General features: G+C 40.7%; 1 protein-coding gene across 1 annotated transcript in view; it reads right to left on the bottom strand.

The window, feature by feature from the left end:
* The window catches only part of LOC144125798 (integrin alpha-9-like), an 82,352-nt gene that overhangs the window by 16,189 nt on the left and 46,611 nt on the right, over nucleotides 1-19,552 (bottom strand). The window contains exons 3-19 of the mRNA XM_077659506.1: nucleotides 18,881-18,990; nucleotides 17,962-18,085; nucleotides 17,357-17,445; nucleotides 14,960-15,005; nucleotides 14,324-14,431; nucleotides 14,107-14,198; nucleotides 12,792-12,863; nucleotides 12,517-12,663; nucleotides 10,214-10,319; nucleotides 8,998-9,089; nucleotides 8,786-8,876; nucleotides 8,573-8,618; nucleotides 8,254-8,411; nucleotides 5,767-5,921; nucleotides 3,214-3,357; nucleotides 2,007-2,086; nucleotides 1,191-1,398 (exon numbers count right to left, since the gene is read on the bottom strand). Of these exons, the coding sequence (XP_077515632.1) occupies nucleotides 1,191-1,398; nucleotides 2,007-2,086; nucleotides 3,214-3,357; nucleotides 5,767-5,921; nucleotides 8,254-8,411; nucleotides 8,573-8,618; nucleotides 8,786-8,876; nucleotides 8,998-9,089; nucleotides 10,214-10,319; nucleotides 12,517-12,663; nucleotides 12,792-12,863; nucleotides 14,107-14,198; nucleotides 14,324-14,431; nucleotides 14,960-15,005; nucleotides 17,357-17,445; nucleotides 17,962-18,085; nucleotides 18,881-18,990 (1,868 nt within the window). The remainder of the gene's footprint in view (nucleotides 1-1,190; nucleotides 1,399-2,006; nucleotides 2,087-3,213; nucleotides 3,358-5,766; nucleotides 5,922-8,253; nucleotides 8,412-8,572; nucleotides 8,619-8,785; nucleotides 8,877-8,997; nucleotides 9,090-10,213; nucleotides 10,320-12,516; nucleotides 12,664-12,791; nucleotides 12,864-14,106; nucleotides 14,199-14,323; nucleotides 14,432-14,959; nucleotides 15,006-17,356; nucleotides 17,446-17,961; nucleotides 18,086-18,880; nucleotides 18,991-19,552) is intronic.

The raw sequence follows: 19,552 nt of genomic DNA, 5'->3' as shown, positions 1-19,552 counted from the left end.
AGCGGAAGTTATCTGATTGGTGGCTTCAATCAAGACGAGAGTAAAATGGTACAAGTCATGGCTAGGTGGCTTGAACCACCGCCCGATTCAGGGCCCATTCACACTTAAGAGTCGCGGAGGTCACGCGACTGTTTTGGTCAAAAAGCGAGTCACAAACGGTCACGTTGGTTGAAAAGCGACAGTCACGGGCCAGTCGCTCACTGCTCGATTTTGCAGCCCCGGGACTGCGAGTCGCAAACCGCTGAACCAATCAGCGAGTGAGCCGAGCTTTCGGCAACAACGCCGCTCGCGGGTGCACCGAACGACGAACTGCTTGGCTGCTGTAGTCGCTAAGCCTAGCCGGCTTCACGTCGATGTCGCAGCTGAGGGCGTTCCGGAACTGACCAGCGCTGTAACCAAGATGCTACTTTCATCACAGCTTTATTGTGAACCCCGTCTCATGGTAAATAAAAATATGCTCAATTTCCGCGATACCTTCAGCAGCGGAGAAAGCAGACACCAGGCGATTGAGCCGCTTAGGGCAACAGCAGCAAAGCGGCTACGACAAGAAATTTGCTTGTATCCAGCAGCTCGGTATTGGCCAACGATCCTCAAAATCGATTCATTTTTAAAGTTCGACTTCCCAGAGCATGGTATGAACGGGAACAAACAACATACTAGTGCATTTTTCTGACGTTAGCGGCCGGCATCCAGACTGGCTGGCAGGCCGCTTGTACGGTCGCGGTGCACATTGCCGCTACATCCTCCTCTTCACTCAGGTCGTTGCAGTACATTGCTAATATCGAGGGACCAGTGCCCTTTCGAGGGCCTAGTGCGAGCGCAGGAGACGCGGCCAAAGCAGACGAAACTCTCGAAAGCGCGCGAACAGCGTCGTTCCCAAGAGTTCTCATTTCAAACGAGATTCGAACGAGAAGGCGACCCGCAGGTCGCCCTTGCAAGTGTGAACATCGGTGTTGTCGAACTGCGGTGTAGTCGCAGGCGACTGTTGGCCGCGCCACCATGCATACATGCATGGATGGATGCATCATCCATCCATCAGTAACAGATCCCATGAAATCTCGAAATGTGATGAGTAGTTTCTGCCACAGATGACGCTGTGATCTCAGGGTAGTAGCAGACCCCACCAAATCTCGACACGTGATGAGAAAGAGCTAACGCTCTTAAAAGTAATCCACAGAACTCACACTTACCTCCATTTTGCTGTTCAAAGGATTTCCTATGTCGCACATGAGGGATGAGTTGGTCTTGGTCTCGCAGTTGGCAACGTTTATAATGTCCACATTTTCAGGAAGATTTATTTCAACCCGAGCAAGGTAGGCAGGCTCGTCATCACGGTTCTTGACATTGATGTTTAGTGACACAAAAGTGTCTCGTCCTACCACTAGTGGCGAGTTGTTCCTGTTGAGGAAACAAAATTTTTGAAGACGCAGTTCATGTAACAACCAAAATTTTACACTTTGTATATGCACATATCTATTCTAGAAAGATAACATTAAGCTTCCTTAGGCATCTGACACCACACCACACAAACAAACAAAACCTGGACATTAAAAATTTATCCATACGCACTTTACAATATGACCTGCCCAAAACAAATAAAAGCCCAGATAAAAACGGCTGAAGAGACATGTGAACATAAGCAAATTTTAAGAAGGAATAAATTTTTCGTACCAGATAATGCCTTGGACAAGCAAAATTGCCGAGAGACAACATACTCCATATTTATAAAGTAACTGTAAAACTTATACATAGTTGACAACAATGTGACCACAGTGTGGCTGCTTGTTGTATCCGCAGAAAAAAGCCAGCATTTTTGCAGAACTAATTAGCGACAAGCATAACTAATAAATGCAGAGGGCTTAAAGAATTCCTGGTATTTCAGGCATGCATTTCTGGGTTATAATAATTACTATTAATTGATGTGCCTCCAGAGTGATGCATCTAAAAATTTACGACAGGGGAGCATAATAATGATTATATGTTCATGATCAGTTTAAGAAGCTTACTCATGTCCTTCAATGGAGGCCTTGAGCTCTAAGTCAGCAATACACAAGTTGTCAGGACCACATGCCACTTGGAAAGCAGTCTGAAATAAGCACAAGCACACAGTTAACTACACCATTTTTCAACTAAATTAGACAAACAGATAGACAGAAAAAGAAGTATCCCCAGAGAAAATCCTTAACCAGAAGTTTAAATGGTTTGAATTTGTTCCAAAAGGAAACCCCAATGATTCCAGTTCGAAGCTACCTAGTTCCAGTTGAACCTCATTGGACCAACAGAAGGTAAAGTATCTACATGTTCTTGGGGCAAATTAAATCAAAATTTTAATATCTTGAGAGACCAGCTTTGAATACTCTACCTTAAGAATAAAGCAGCCACTGAAATAACGAGGACTAGAACTATAAGAGCATTTGGCAATGACAAACTTCATGAATACTAAAATTCTAAAATTTTCAGAGCTGTTAAAGCTGATAAATTTAGGCATATTGTAAATAAATATAAATAATGTTTTTACAGGATTTCAAAATCTTTTAGCATTTCTACTGTTAGGTCCAATGGTTTGGTCCAAGACTCTTTTCCCAAGCCTTTCACCCCAGAAAAGCCGAGCACCAGGCCGGGGGAAATCTTATACCCATTAGAAAACCGGTGGGCCTCTGGCAGCACTGGGGATCGAACATAGCACCTCCCGAATGTGAGGCGGATGCTCTACCACAAGGCCATCACTTTCATGACTTTACAAAGTAAACTGATTAATAGATACATTCGGAACTTTCATTTTCTTTCATTCGTGGTAGAAGAAATCTCAACCTGAGAGAGTTCTGATCTCGCTTATCCGGACAAAGCAGCTTGCTGCATTTCCTTTTTCATTTCAAGAGGAAACAAGCATGGTACCTGAGAATTCTTACCTCACAATATATGGTACAATACACAGCTGACAAGATGTACTGCTCATTTATTTTCAAGAGCTATGTCCTATATCTAAGTATATCTGCAATGTTGCAAACACGTATTAAAACAACAGCTCTGCTATAGTGTAGTCTGGCAACAACCAAATGCAAACAAAACAAAATGTGTACAAGTACAAATCTGAAAAACAAAATAGTGTGAACGGTGACTTTCTTATTTCTTTTCTAGGTGTAGATTTTGTGTCTTACACAGTGCAAGACTACTTCAGCAACTGACTGAGGACAAATATTTCAGGCAACTTACTCGATTTGTCACCACTGTAACTGAGCTTGGATCCAAGACAGGGCATTCTTTACAGAAGCTGTCACGCTTAGTTCTCGTTTTGGACTCCACCAGGTCGAATGACAGGCGGAACTCAAATGGAGTCAGTAGGTCAGTGGCATTGCCCTGCCCAAAGAAGGGATTAAAAATGGGAAACACTAAGTACTGCTCACAACAGAAGTTAGAAGAAACCCAGCATAAAATCTAATAAAAGCTGGCAAATATGATTAACAACTAATTCAAAATGAAAGAAATCATTTAGGTGAACCAGAAACCACACTCCACATAAAACATATTTCTATGGGTAGGGAAACGAAGTTCATCTTGCGACATTTCTATGATCAGGAATATTTAAAGAAGAGAACCAACACCAGTATTGAACCCATGCCTATTATATTATCTATTACATCGAAAATGCTTGAGGCCGCCATGGTGGCTCAGGGGTTATGGCGCTCGGCTGCTGACCCGAAAGACGCGGGTTCGATCCCGGCTGTGGCGGTCGAATTTCGATGGAGGCGAAATTCTAGAGGCCCGTGTGCTGTGCGATATCGATGCATGTTAAAGAACCCCAGGAGGTCGAAATTTCCGGAGCCCTTCACTACAGCGTCTCTCATAGCCTAAGTTGCTTTGGGACGTTAAACCCCCATAAACCAAACCGAAAATGCTTGACATAGTCGAAACTATTCTTTTGTCTCAGTCAAAAAGGGGCCATTACAACTTTTAAAAAGCCAATGGAGACACTCAGAACGTGGTTGGCTTCGAACGATTTTCCAACTAGACTCGATTTCTTTCTCTATTCTATTTCTTTCACTACAGTCGCATGCAACAGCAGGAGAACTGTAACTTCACATAACTCTCACCTTTACACATTCATACCAGTCATACGCTGCATTCACCATATGTATAGTATACCCAACGTATCAATGAGAGATAGGATATATTTATGAGTTAGAACAAGCTCTCAAGAATTTGATAAAAGATGCCCACCATAATCTGTGATACAGTTACTCTATAGTAGCTGGTTGGGCTGATGGTACCTATATATCTTGAAAGAAACATGCAAGCCAAAGGAAAGAAGACTACAGGATGCTCACCTACTACTGTCACTCTGCCATGGAGATGACAGTATTATTGTTACTGCATTTTCTCACATGATGAAGGCACTCACATAACGAACCTACCACCTATGGTTATCAAAAAATACAATTTTTTTCCCTTTATGTATTAACCACATCCTTTTCTTTTGGCCTACAGTTCGCTGATGATGAAAGTAAATGCTAGCAGAGCCCTTTTTTGAATGCCGAAACAACTATGCAGTACTATAAAGCACCATCTGTCAAATGTCGAGACTTCTCTATTTCACCCTTAGAGATGAACATCCAAAGAGAATGTTCTGCGAGGAATACGAGAGCCAAGAAGAACCATGCCTGGTCACAACGCATTTTTCCCTTCGATCTGCCATATTAAGGGCCCAAGAAATTTGTTATGGTCCGCCTTCACACTAAATGAAACCAGTTGGGCTAGAGTGAACACCAGTAGTGCTCACTTAGCCCAGCATTATGGGCCACTGTGCAAGTTATATGTGCAGGTTTAAGGTAAAAGTTTTTGACCATACTCTTGAGCATGGAAACTGCGCTGAAAAGTGCGTTTTGTTTTACTTAGGAGGCAAGTAGTGCCGGGTGCATTATTTATTCCAGCAGCCTACTTCTCGTCTCATTTTTACCACTCAAAAAATTTTTATGAGTGTTTTATATGAACACACTTCCCAAACTTTCAAGTTTTTTGAGGGGAAAAAGTGACTGATTATGCAAGCAGATACGGTATTTGGCAAGATTATATAAATTCAGACACAGGAAACAGAGAAAAGAGCAGGCTGGCAATGGCTAGCCAAAGAGGCACAATGCCTGTCTTTTACAGAAGGGGAAGGAAAGGCAAAAGGTGCAGGAACGGTGACAAGGAGAGAATAAAACACTATGTATGCTATTACTGACAACATGAAAAAAACCGAAAATTGAGTCACTTGAAAACAAACTAAAAGGACTGGGGCATGCAGCACAGAGTGTCATACTGTAGACAGAACACTAAACTAAACACACAGGTGGTGGCGGTAACATGAAAAGTATTCAGTACTAAGGCTAACATATATCAAGCATAGGATGCCTGGTGCGCAACATAAAAATTAAGTAAAGCAGCTGAATGGGCTAGTTGGTTTTGCATCTTAGTGAAAAACAGCGCACAAGCAAACACAGACAGAAAGAAGGGGACAAGCGCTGAGTGCTGTGCACTTGTCCACTTGTCCCTGAGCGCTTGTCCCCTTCTTTCTGTCTGTGTTTGCTTGTGCGCTGTTTTTCACTAAGATAAAAATTAACCAACAAAGACACGCTAAAGCCTTTAAATTTAATGACAGTGCATGCTGTAACGATAGCCATCAATATGTACATGATGAAATATGGTGGTCATAATCAACTGGCACAATGGTCACCTATCTTTGCGTCACCTATCTTTGCCAGTGAGGATTGCATGAGCTGTACTTACATCGATCAGAGCCATCTCCGGGAAGCAGTTTTCCTCACCCCTCTTAAGGTTTTTTTCCCATCTGACACTCAAGGCCAATACTCCATTAGGCCGTTCAAAGCCACCTCTGTGTGACTCCGTTTTCTTGCTGTCAATTGCCAGGGTGTAGGCAAATGCTGCATATAAAATTCAGTGTGATTGCTCATTCTTCAGCTGAGTATATGGCAGAAGCTGCAAATTTAGCCAGTACAAAGCCACAGATATGAACATATGAATGAATCTATTAATTTATAAAGACAATGTGCTTGTAACAGTGAGGTGCAAGTTAAAACACTGACATGGATGCCAAGAGCAAGTCAGTCTCAGTTACATATGTGCCAATCGTCATGTAAAGTGGACACTGTAAACTCTCATTGACCCCAGCAATCCTTACATTTCTTACTCTCATAATGTGAACAGTTTTTACAAGTTATAATGCTTAAAGGATTTAAGGTGTTTGCTCACGTAATGAACACACTCACGTAATGAATGCACCCCGTACTTTGGCTGTCAAAAAGTGCAATTTTTTTTTCCCGCGTGTAATGAATGCACCCCATTATTTCGGCGTGAAATCTTCTGATGAGAACGAATTCTAGGAGGTGCCCTTTTTTGAACACCAAAATAACTATGCATCAATATAAAGCATCCACTATCGAATTCCAAGACTATACCAATCTATAACTGACCCCACAGAATGAACAGCCAATACAAATGTTTGGTGAGGGATCTGAGAACTAAACAAATACAACGGCTTGTCACAAAGGATTTCTCTGTTAGATCTGCCACATTATGAATGGACACAGCTTTCGGCGGTGAAATTTTTTTCTTTTTTGGCGTAGAGTGATGACATTTGGTATGCCTATTGGAAGGTGCACTAATAGAATAAATACAAATTTTTACTTCTTCAGTAGTCTTGACATTATAGCTTTTTGGAATTTATTGCTATACTTGCAGCAATACAAACTTGCAGGAAGCCTGGCATGACAACAAAATATGGTAGGAGCCCAGTCTCTCTCTTAAACTTTAGCCGAAGGAACTGTTCATGTACTGATATTCCCCAAATATTTTCATCAACCTAGGTGTTTTCTACACAGAACATTATATCCATGCTTGCATAACGCACTCATTACAATCATGTCAAATTAGTGACAGAGTGAAAAAATGAGAAAGTAATTCAGAAATAAAAGAAATGTCACTGCAGAATGAATTTATCAAGGAACACAATGTAACAAACCACTTGAAAATTCATAAGCAATTGTCATGCTATGCTTTCTGCAAGCATGGCAGTCAGGTCAAAAAACACTTTTGAGAAAACTGGTATGTAGAGAGATCTCAGCCAAGTTTTGGCTAGCTACAGGCACAAAAACACTTTTAAAGTCCCTTCTTGGCTCTCTTCAAGGGCAGTCTTTTGGTATATAATTAGGGGTTGGCCTTTTTGGTTTTTATTTTTTGAAAATTCTGCAAACTTTTTAGGTTTTTATTTTTCACACTTTGGCTGACTTTTTTCGGTTTTTATTTCAGAATGCATGTTTCGTTTTTTTTCAGCTAATATCATTTTAGAAGAATGAATTACTGACTCTTTTTGGTGATTAATGTGCAAATGATAGTACCTGGAGATATTCTCCTAGAAGAGATTGCTATCATCATTAAAAGAGTAACTCAATTAAGTTAAATGAGAAAGACAAAAATTCAATTGCTTTTAACTTCCACTCGCATTTTTAGAAGTTTAAATTTCTATTTGCACTGGAAGTAATTCGTGCTGGAAGCGAAAAACCAGGTTGACATATTATCATTGGGATGTCGCGATGGGTGGATCGAGTGCGAGGCCTGGGAATCACTTGGTCTGCATGGTAATGACAGTGAACGAACTACCACTCAATCATGGAGGTAGCCAGAACATGATACTTTTTTTGCGACACCCATGCAAGGTTTCGTGTAAGTTTCCTATATGCAGCCAATTAAGCTACTTAATCGACTAACTGCTCTGAGCAGATGATGACAGTAAACAAACAGTGCTTAGCAAGCAAGCGGCAAGGAGGTGAGCTTCCGAGGTAATCTAGTGGAGCAATACCTCAAATCACAAAATTGCACTGCTTATCCAACAATATAATCGCGGCATCACGCCCCTGGCTTCCCTACTCAGTGAACTTTCAACTTTGTCTAAGTGTAGCTTGTACTCAACAGCCGGCTAGCTATGTCTTCCAAGCCATAGAAAAACTGAAAAGTCCGACCCGTAGATATCATTAGAAAGACCTTATAGATGCGAAACTAGGTGTTATCTTGATTTATCTTGCAGCATATATATTTTGCATTCAAGTGTTGTCTATGTTATATTTGATTACTAGGCTTCTTGTAACATTCTAAAATATTTCCTTTTTAGTTGTGCAGTTTAAAAACACTGGGACAGCCACTGACAAAATACAAAACCCAAGTTAGTAAACTAAAATGAAGGGTGTAAGAAATACCAACCTAGTTGATTGGGGATGAACTTTCCATCGAAGAAGATGCATGCATTCACTTTAAGGCAGTAATACGAGACATTGTTTCTATTGCAGTTTGGTGTTTTGGTCGACATGTGTTGTGTTGGAATCTCAATCCAGCCCTTTGCGTAAGCAATAGGAGAAGCTCTGAAAGGGTAGAAGAACTTATATTCAGTGCATTCTCAAATATTCGCAGAAGTTGGGAAGAAGCAATTCAATACTGCTGCGGTCACACAACTGTCTCGACATTTCCTCACCAATGTAGTTTTCAGTTGCTAAATCACAAAGGAAATATAGGAATAATATACCTGAAAAGGTAAGCTGAGTCCGACTCATAGGCTCCTATAACGATGTCTGGAATAGAGATGAATTACAACTTTAAAACATGTGCACATTTTTTGGCATGCTCCAAGAAAAAAAAATTGCTAATGTGCACTCACTCACACACTTTTCTTTTTATTTAACCCCAAGGAAGGTTTACAAGACCAAACAAATTTCACCTACACCTAAGTTATGCTTACCTGGATATTGATTGTCATCAATGTCCATTGCCTGGGATATGCTGATGCCAAAACCTTGTGGTTGCAAGGGCTGATACCTGGCTTCAATACGCTAACAAAAAAGATCACATTCTTCAGTGAGTGTCATTTTATTTGCTATCCATATGATCATGCAGGTGCAGAAATACTTAGATTACCAAAAGGTTGCAATCTGCAAAGATACATTGCCTCACCTGGCTGTATGCAGTTTTGAGGCCTTCCTTCCAACCGTTATATATGTACACTGCACCATAGCCATGTTCATAAGGAGCCCCAATAGCAACATCTGAAATCAGTAATACCAATCATGGTCAGAGAATTGTGCTGATGCCACTGAACTATGGAAGCCCTAACCAAAAAGGTAAGGTGTACATTATTCAAAGCAATTCCAGCTGCTGCATGACCTCCAGCCAAAGCAACTTCTACCATTATCTATTACCAACTTAAATTAACACCAATAATTCCGTTCTCAGTAGGGTTGAAACAGACAACTCAACACATAAAAAGCAGCAAAATGTTTGTGCTCGGCTTTTGTGTCTTTTTTCCTGTGATGGCTTTAAACAATAGAACTAGCACATGGCCGTAGTAGATTCCTCATTTTGTGACAAATATTGCGGGCAGGATAGGAAGACGTTATTTACTGTCTCTGGCCATTAGAGTTGCTTCAAGATTTTCATATTGGTCTTTCAAAGAATGTGGACAAGCTACATAAAATGAACCAAATGCTCATTTTTGCTGACTGGTGACATGCCAATGTATCAAATTTTTGCAGTGCTAATAAATTTTTTATATTGGCTTTTTGAGTGTGGGTCCAGTAGGTATCATAATCTGGAAGTAGTGATTTTTTTTCTTTGAAATGGCTAACACAAACACATTCCAACAGTTGCATATGATGGTGTAATGCCCTCATAAATAGTATCCACCATGCACACACAAAAGCCTGTTGTCACAGCTCCATCTTTTTTAAAAAGTTACATCACAGCATACATAATGCTTGCCATTAAAGCCAGCTAGCTACTGCCACCTGGCAACATATAGCATACTGCCAGTCATTTGCATTGTACTTGGGCCAAAAAATTATTAAATACCCCTTGTAGAGACAAGACTTCTGCTGAATGCAGGAAAATATTCAGAATTTACAAACTGAGGCCTTCTGAAGTTTCTACCACTTTCATGCTTGCATGTTGCGTACTGTCATGGCCAGATTTGATGTTGGAGCAGATAAAAACTCCAGTTCACTCTGGCTTTATTTAGTATGTTTGTAACACCATTCTAAACTTTGCTTTAACCTACAGTCGCAATTGTGCTGCCATTTATGATCAAATAAGCTTAAAACTATAACTTTGAAATGGTTTTAATTGTAGCATTATGGCTTAATTATGTGGCAATACTCTGTTCAGGCCTTCTTACCCGGGTATCCATCCAGGTTGAGATCGCCAATGTTGACAATAGTGGTTCCAAACCGTGCTCCAGGTATGGAAGAGCCCATGATACGGCCAAATTGTAGTGACAGGCTCTGTGGCAATGTGAAGTCAATGCAGTCAGCCATGATCGTTTGGAACCGTACCTCACAATGTAGTACTAAAACATAAGCATCAAAACATGAAATCTACTGTGTAGTTAATTAACAAGAAAAAACCACAACCAAACATAAGATGCTAATCCAAAGGAAATTTCTTAAACTAAAGTCATGCTTTGTATTCAAAAACCAAGAATGATTTTCAATTTTTTATGCTGCAGTTTAAAGCAAAAGCACATTATCAAAGAAATAAAAAATCCCTTATGTGTCCACAGCATAGACCAGCTCTAATTATTACAGAGCACGACTGCCTAAGGTGTGGCTATACGGAGCGAAATTTGGTAGCAATGCACTTTATGGTCTTGCCCACTAATTACTGGGTGCAACACACTTTACTGAAGGCATGAGATGCCTTCACAGTTAAATATGTGGAGATGAGAAGTAAGCAAAAACAATAAAAGAAAGGGAGGGTTATGCCTGTTATGCAAGAGCCCCTAGGAATGGACAACACTTCAAATAACACAGCCACATTTTTTCAACACAAAGGATAAAAGAGTTCTCGTAAACATATATACTTTCAAGCTAAATATTTCACAGCCTTAAGCGACACTGAAGACAAATCAATACAATTTCCTCCTCAATAAAAATCGATTCTGTGACTCTTTCTAGCTCTGTGGGTGTTTGTCCAGCAGCAATAGAGGAATTTTTTTCTGAGAAAACTGCATAAAAAAATTTTCTTGTCATTCGATTCAAACTTGCGACATCTATAAAAGAAAGGACTCCACAATCACCACTTCGAAGTGAATGGCAGTGTATCTTAGCCTCTGGAATCCACACCCAAAAAAACTGTGGCAACACACCAAACTTTACTTGTGGGTTTCCAGAATTCAAGCGCAACAAAGACAGCACACGGAAAGGAGAATGAAGGGGGGAAAAAAAAGTGCATGTCCCACCATTCTCTTTTCTGTGCTCTGTCTTTGTTGCACTTGAATTCTTGAAGCTATGCACCAACTTGCCCCGCTAAGTGTTTTATTTACTTGTGAGAGAGGCTGGTCATAGCGATGGCTGTAATTCATTTTTCAGCCTTTTCTAGCTTATAACACTTCCCTCTTTACTAAATGTTAAAAGCACAAGACCTCATAATATACCTTTGGTGGAGACTGAATCCCCAACCTTAGCATCTCATATGTGCTATGCTGCACTAATTTCGGTATTGTGATGGATTTCCTCCCTTTCAGTGTAATCGTTACTAATACTTTTTCACTGAAAGTCTGGTCTTTTTCGTTAGAATGTCGCAACCTGCAGATACAGGCCAATCTAAATTTGTCCTTAATGTCCCTTTAAAAGTAAAAACATCTTCTGCGCCCATTGGGTAATTAGCTGGGTGAAGTTGAAAACTAAACATTGACAGATTTGCTTGTCTGGTTGGGTTTGAACACTTGCACCGAGATCAAATGGCTCTGGCAGCACGGGCAACGCAAGTCAATTAACACAACTCTATTGAACATTGGCCCACTTCTATGAAGAATATAAAAGAATTTTTCTTAGGGCTCTAATTGTGCTTCAGTTTCATGTTTAAACATGTGTTTTGAACGCATAGCATGAACGACTTGCCATGTAACACACAGCTGCCATGTATGACAAACACGAACGGAGCTATTCTTTATTCCTTAAGTATGCAGTGCAACAGTGATATGTAACTGGTTCATGAATGCACAAGCCTTGCATAGTCTTTCTTTCAAATATGTACAGCCTTTGTCAAAAGTTTAGCGCTCACCGTGGTTAGCTTCTGGGCCATGCAATGTGGCATGTTATGCTCTCCCAGTGTTCAAAATTTCTAGAAGGTAAGAGGAACTACGGCCGTCCCCTTTCCAAAGATTACGACTTCCATAGATGCTACAAGAGCCGTGCTACGTACATGGCTTAGAAGCAAGCTCCCCTGGGCTCTAAACTTTTGAAACATGCTATACAGAAATCATGCTAGTTGCTCACAAGCCGACTGCAGAAAAGAAAAAAAAATTTCTCGAATTCATAGGCAGTATTTGTTTCATTCCGGCCTAATACTTACTTCAGGCCTGAAAAGCAGTTTACCACAAGTTTTATAGCATGTTGATAGCATAACAGGAAAAGTTTAGCACTCCTGTTGATACATTATGAATGAAGACTATGCGTGCCACACTTAAGAATTACTTACAGCTCCATTACTGAGGTAGACATAGACCTTTCCCTCGTCACCAGTAGTGCCCCCAACAGAGAAGAAAGGAGCACCAACAATCAAGTCTGAAAGGCTGTCATTGTTCAGGTCCACAGCCAACACTGTTGCCCCAAAGTATGAGCCCATCTGAAACAAAAATACCCAGTTGTAGACGTTTTTAAATCCTTCATACATCATGCAACCAGAAGAGATTCATCCATAAATTAAACATGGTCACACTGTTACAAAACGCATGCATAACAATCAAGACTGACCTGTTCGCCTTCTTTCTTCATTCGCACTACAAGATTGCTTGAATCAGGTTTTTCCTGGCTGAAGAAATACACCTAAAATAAAAAGATCAAAATACAACATGTAATTTGGCAACTGATATTAACAGCAAGTCGTAGTGCAGACCTACTACACTTCAATGCTGCAAAGAATACAGAAAAGAGCACTTTAAACGACCAGATTTCTTCTTTGTACTCTTTCATACACATTTGATACTTGCGTTCAGTAGCTTTTAATTACAAATGGTTATTGCCATCATATCACCAATGAGATGCGTCACACCTGTCACATCTGACATGAGTGGCGATGGTGATTAGGTATGTCAAGCTGACACCACATACACACTTGCATTAGCAATGATTACACTACGAGGGAGGAAAGCCATCACAATACCTAAATTAGTGCAGCACAGCACACGAGATTCTGAGGTTGGGGATTCAGTCCCCACAAAAGGTATATTGTCAATTCTGCTTTTAACATTTAATAAACAGGGCAGACCACAATTTATGCATTTAGCTTACCATTCTAAAAAAGACACACCTTGTGTGACCTATTGATCAAAACACTGCAAATTATCTGTGTTTTCTGAAATGTATTAATGACTGCTGGGCGCTGGCCTCTTTCATTCCACTTCTATGAAATACAAAGAACGCTATTGTGGTCTGCAATGTTACCGAATCCCAGGCGGATTTCCCAGGCGGTTTAAATTAATCTGGTCAAAATTGAGCAACAGAAATACTTTCTCTCTCCCTTCTTTCAACCCCTTTTCCATCCATTTGATCAAGGCACTGTTCAGGTGCCCACCCTAAGTGAGATAGTTGCTATGCTTTCCTTTCCTCTGCTCATAACCATTATTTATTTTTTTTGTTTTGAAGGACGTGAATGAAACCATCCACACCCAGTAGATAGGAAAGCTATATCAGAATAATAGGTGCCCACGCTTTGCAACTTGGCTTTTGCAGCATAATGCATATTCAAGCAACACCCAGATGTGCCCAAAGCAACTCTCTGAGCAATTACATGAGCAAATTTCACATCAGAACAATTTATGTGAAACATTTTCTTTTCTCAGATACAGGATCTGTTTGTTTTTGAGTTTTCCTGTGTTTTTTCCGTGTTTATATTATTTGTTTTGTATTCCGTTTTTTCATGTTCCTGGCTTTCATTGCTGTCCATATTTTCTCTTGTGGGGTCTTCCAAGACTATGTTTAAAAAACATATTTCTCGATACAGCAAACAGTTGTTTGTTTGTGCTCTGCATACTGTTGTTTATCATCCTCAGTGATAAGCAATACTCACAGCTCCCTTACGGTCCTCAGTCTCTCTGGGAGCACCAGCAACCAAGGAGGGCCCCGTGCTTTCAAAGAAACGCCCAGATGTCACACTGTAACCTATTGCAACAGGAACAAGGTGTAAGCAACCTGATGTAACACTTGTGAGCTATAAGTAATGCACCGTAGCATCTTGAGCCTCACTCATGCAACAAAAGTAGCTCATTTCCAGTGAAACAACTCACCAATATACTGTTGAATTCTTGGAATTTTGCTGCCATCCAAAAGGCCACGAAACCTGAGAATCAGGCTTTCAGCAGGTTCATCAGGTATGCTGTATTTAACCAGTGAACCTGTACATTGCAAAAAAATAAAAAATGAAAGTCAAACTACTTGACAAATGCCATCAAAAAGTGTGATGTAAAGCTATGATTACATTCACAATTGCGAGCATCAAGAGCACTGCACATATGCTAAAATGTAACTTATGAGAATTTAAAAACCCAACTGGCACACTCCATATGAAGCTGCATGAACACATTACAGGGGAGAATTACATGTCCAGGAGAAGAAACATTTTTATATTTATTTTTGTTCACAGGAACAAAAAAGGGTGAATGGCTGTATTCTACCAGGATATAGGTAAGTACTGGTTTCAGTGAAAAATTAGCACTCGCTCAAAAGCTTGCGGCCAGCAAGGATACAGTTACGAACAGAACACTCGCAATTATGATAAAGCATGCTACAAGTAATTTCATACAAGAAATTCATTCTTACTCTTAAACAAAGTGTGACAGCAAAAAACTGGATCCTTGAGTAAGCCCTGCTAGAATCAAGAGACATGCAAAATTTTATGGACCAAGGAAATGTGTGAACATTACCTGTCCAGTCAACTGTTCCTGGGGTGCCCACAAGAAGTTGGTTGTTCTATAAAGGCAAAAGCAGACAACTGAACATTGTGTTATGCTCACCAACTAGTATTGTACAGCTTTCTGTGTTCAATTTATTTTTAGCAGGCATGAATTCAATGATAGGCATTAAGCAAAAAACAGAATGATTGTTTAATACAACAGATAGCACTTCAGAAATATTACTTGCAGTTTATCAGATTAAGCAAGCCCACTTATAATGAACACGACCTTCACATGCCATTTGTTTATTATATCCCGATGCTTGCAGTAAATGGACTGGACATAACTGACTGGCCAACTTTCGTGGTGGGCTGTCTGCAATATGCACAAGTCCTCATCGGCCAGCAAAGTTCTGGCACTAGATGACAGTGTTCACATCTCTGTCCATTTCAGCCTCAGCTAGAAAACAAAGTAAAAGCCCATGCACTGTGCCCAACAGGCCAATAAACACCCTCAGATGTGCATTCTAACATACCAAGCGATCAGATCTTATGTATAAAAAAAAAATTTGGTTCAACTGAGAATTTCAAGTGGATCCAACTGAGACCAAATGGACCCAATCAGACATAAAACTGAATTCAAATGAACTCAAAGGATGCAGCAATTCCAACTAGGACATGGTTTATAAGATTCCGTACGGTGTCTTCTCGCCCAGTCAGATTGGTTCTTAAGATTCTGTTTCTTACGATTCCAGATGGTGGCCCAGTCAAAAAAAAGAAAAAAAACAATAGGGTCCAAATGGACATCAAAACTGGAAAATTCACTATAGTGCATCTGGAACCAACTGGAAGTTCCCAGTTCAATTAGAATTCCTTAGCACTGCTATTGCGACAATTGAAAGGTCCAATTGGAATGCTGGAATGCCTGAAGCATTTAAACTGGATGTCCTAACAGGAGCTTCCAAATGGCTGCAAATACACACTGTACTTATACACTGTTACTGCAGTTGGCTTTCCAAAATGGCTCATGGTGACGATACTTGTATTTCATTTTTCTGTTTTCTAGCTTATAGAAGTTTGGTTGGTTTATGGTTTATGGGGGTTTAACGTCCCAAAGCAACTCAGGCTATGAGAGACGCCGTAGTGAAGGGCTCCGAAAATTTCGACCACCTGGGGTTCTTTAATGTGCACTGACAACGCACAGTACATGAGCCTCTACAATTTCACCTCCATTGAAATTCGACCGCCGCGGCCGGAATCGAACCCGTGTCTTTCGGGCCAGCAGCCAAGCGCCATAACCACTCAGCCACTGCGGTGGCTAGAAGTTCAGTTTTCGGTGAAAGTAGCACCCTTATTCATGTTAAATAAATTGCGCAGCGCGCCTATGCAGGATGGTAGTGTAACAACATGGTGGTCGAATGCGCAAGTGATCACATCGTGCCACAGCCAAACGGGTGGGATAATCTGCGTAGGTGAAGGGACAAAGCTTATGAGCATCCTCCAGTTCATGTCTTCTTGGAACCAGAGTAGTGCATGGGACAACCCCTCCCCCTTTTTGTGAGCAGTGTCTATTTGACAATGAAAAAAGAATGCTTGCCCCTATCGGGATACAGAGTTGCCAGCCTAGCTCCAGTCTGTCACAAGATCTGAGAATAAACTATAGGGTCTTTACAGGCCAATTTCAGGTTGTCCTCGGTGTCTGCCAACCCTCAGTGACGTACCTCAAACTCATGGTAGCCGAGATGATATTGCGCTCGAGTGGTTTCGTTCACACTGTCTTTCATTTTTTCCTTCATGTAAGCCACATCCTTCCTATGGTCTTCACAAGAAAAGCGGAAGCAGGTTCAATGCACATGTATGCCGGCGAGGAAGACCGCACAGCATATCCCAGCTCCCAGCACTGAAGTTTGTGGAACCAGTGTGATCGCCCAGTGTTTCTTGTACGTGGAGATCCGTTCTACCTGAGATTTTGTGCCGTAATAATAATTGATTTTTGGGGAAAGGAAATGGCACAGTATCCATCTCATATGTGGTTGGACCCCCTTCCCAGGGATAAAGGAGGGAGTGAAAGAAGAAAGGAAGAAAGAGGAGCCGTAGTAGAGGTCTCCGAAATAGTTTCCACCACCTGGGGATCTTTAACGTGCACTGACATCACACAGCACACGGACACCTTAGTGTTTTGCCTCCATAAAAACGCAGCCGCCGCGGTCGGGTTCGAACCCGGGAACTCCGGATCAGTATCCGAGCGCCCTAAACACTGAGCCACCGCAGCGGGTTTTGTGCTATCTATAGCCCTCACGTGACAATCACATCACCGTCATTTGTAGAAAGCGAGTGTTCATCATAAGTGGGCTTGAGAGGTGCTGCAGTGCACAGGCAAAGATTTTATTTCTGTGCCCGTCACCGTTGTACTCTGAAATATACTTACATCAGAGATGCATGCTGAGAATCCAAACTCAGCCACTGCATAGTTGTAGCTGACTGGGTGTAGAGAATGCGGTGGCACAACTTGAAAAACTGCAAAGACAATTTAAGATAACCTTAATGTGGAACGAACGGGTAAATGCAATGTGGAAATGGTGCTGTACACTAGCTGGTTAGAAATACAAAAAATGAACTTTATAGGCAGTCAAATGTAAAAACTGATATACTTTTCTACACTGCATACTGGCTGAAAGAAATTACCAGAAACAGGATGTCCAACTTTTGAAAAACTGCCCCACTTGAACCTGTGTGAGATCTTTCAGCGGCAGAATTCCCACATAATATTTAATGTGATTTTTAAGCTCATGGGTCAAATGCATTTATTTCATTTTCCTGCTCTATTGCCCAACAATGTTAGCTTTTTTTTCAGCTATTACAGAGACACACGTGCATTGGCACAGCAGAAAATTTAGAGCAAGTAAGTCTGTGTGTTATGTCAACAACCTCTTGCATTTCTATCTGTTCCCAAAATTTTCTATGTATCCTGAAAGAACATCACAAAGCCATCTTCTCACAATAGAAAACAGCAGGGATCACAATCCAACTTACTTCTCCGTATAAGCGGGCGCAGTGCATCAGCAGAGTTCAGATCATGGTTGAGAACGTAGCAGATTCCATTGAGCATGTACATTGTATTTTTAAACCGCTGGTTCTTCCACTTTGGTGCACATACCTACAAAAGAATTACTCCTACTGTACCAATGAAATTTCAACTGCTTTCTGTGAAAAACAAGTTTTGCATTCAACCTAAAAATTAGCATTCCTACACAAAGTGAAAAAAAAATTGGGCCATATAACAACGTGCAATGCTGAAAACACAAGTTGAAATTTTTTAAAGAGATGGTTATTAGCATGCCACTGTTAGCAGTAAGCAGATGCATCCTGCCAAGTTCATAATATGCAGCTACAAAACTACAGTACAGTCACAAAGAGCCTAAGTGACTGTTAGGACATTATGAAAGTAATAGTTGCATGTAAAAAGTAATTTGGATTCTGATTCAGCTTTGCTTGCAGCACAAAAGAGGATGCCTAGGCTTTGCATGGAAAAGCATGGCACAGCCATGTTGTATCATGCTTTATTGCATATACATATCAACTTGACCGCTTTTATTTTGCTATGAGACAAACAGGATGAACACAGCTTTCAATGGTGCCAAGCATAAGGAATAACAGCAGAAAGGAAATTAATATTAAAATGTAACTTAGAATTTCAAATAACCTAATAACAGTTAGAAGATGCAAAGGCTCTCTCTGCTTAACACAGTAATTTATTAATTGGAAACTCACTGGTAAGATGACTACTTTAAATTATGTCATTTGGAAGCTTGCACACCTCTTTCATAAACAAATGCCCATAAAAAACTAACCTATAGTGCTAGTAAAACGGTTAAAACGGCTCACGAGAAGCTTCATGCTTAGCAAAAAATAGCGCTAAATACATCAACAAGCACCGATAAGTGAAACTCACAATGACCCTGCCATCAGGACCAGGCTGAACAGTCAATGACATCCCAAGATGCATGTTGTCCAGTAAGTCTTCATATTCATCTCCATCCTCAGTCTCAACAACACCCTTGTCTGTAGAAACAGACAATGTGCATACATTAGATCATTGATGGGTTTGTACAATAAAATCAGGCAAGACATATCAGCACTATGATTCCAGAGATCATTGTGAAACAGCTGCCAGATGTGGCATGATCTTTCTAAGCAATGCAAAGCACTTAAGAGTTGACTAAATGAACCCGCAAACTATGGCCACAAAAAGGCGTTAAAGCTGGTCTTACTACCATACTGATACATAGATAAGTGGAAGCAATAATGTCGCCATACACAGGAAAGAAAAAAATTTAGAGGTGATGAATTGGATTCATGTGGTGGAAATGTGATAGCATTCTTCTTTCACTCACCAATCTATTCCAGTTAAGAATTTGTTCCAATTACAAATGTGGTCCAATTCTGAATCAACTGTTTTTCACTCCCCAATCTGCTGCAATTGTGATTATTTTCAAGTTCCAACTATGCAACTACGCAAAATGCATCACATACTGCTCTAAGTCCTAGCTCATACAACTACCAGCACAGTGGTGCTGCGGTAAAGCAATGCACCACTTCACTGGCAGGTGGCTGTTTCAAACAC

This window comes from Amblyomma americanum, chromosome 3, assembly GCF_052857255.1.
Source record: "Amblyomma americanum isolate KBUSLIRL-KWMA chromosome 3, ASM5285725v1, whole genome shotgun sequence".
Classification (NCBI taxonomy): Eukaryota; Metazoa; Arthropoda; class Arachnida; order Ixodida; family Ixodidae; genus Amblyomma; species Amblyomma americanum.
This window is presented reverse-complemented; position numbering and strand designations above follow the sequence as displayed.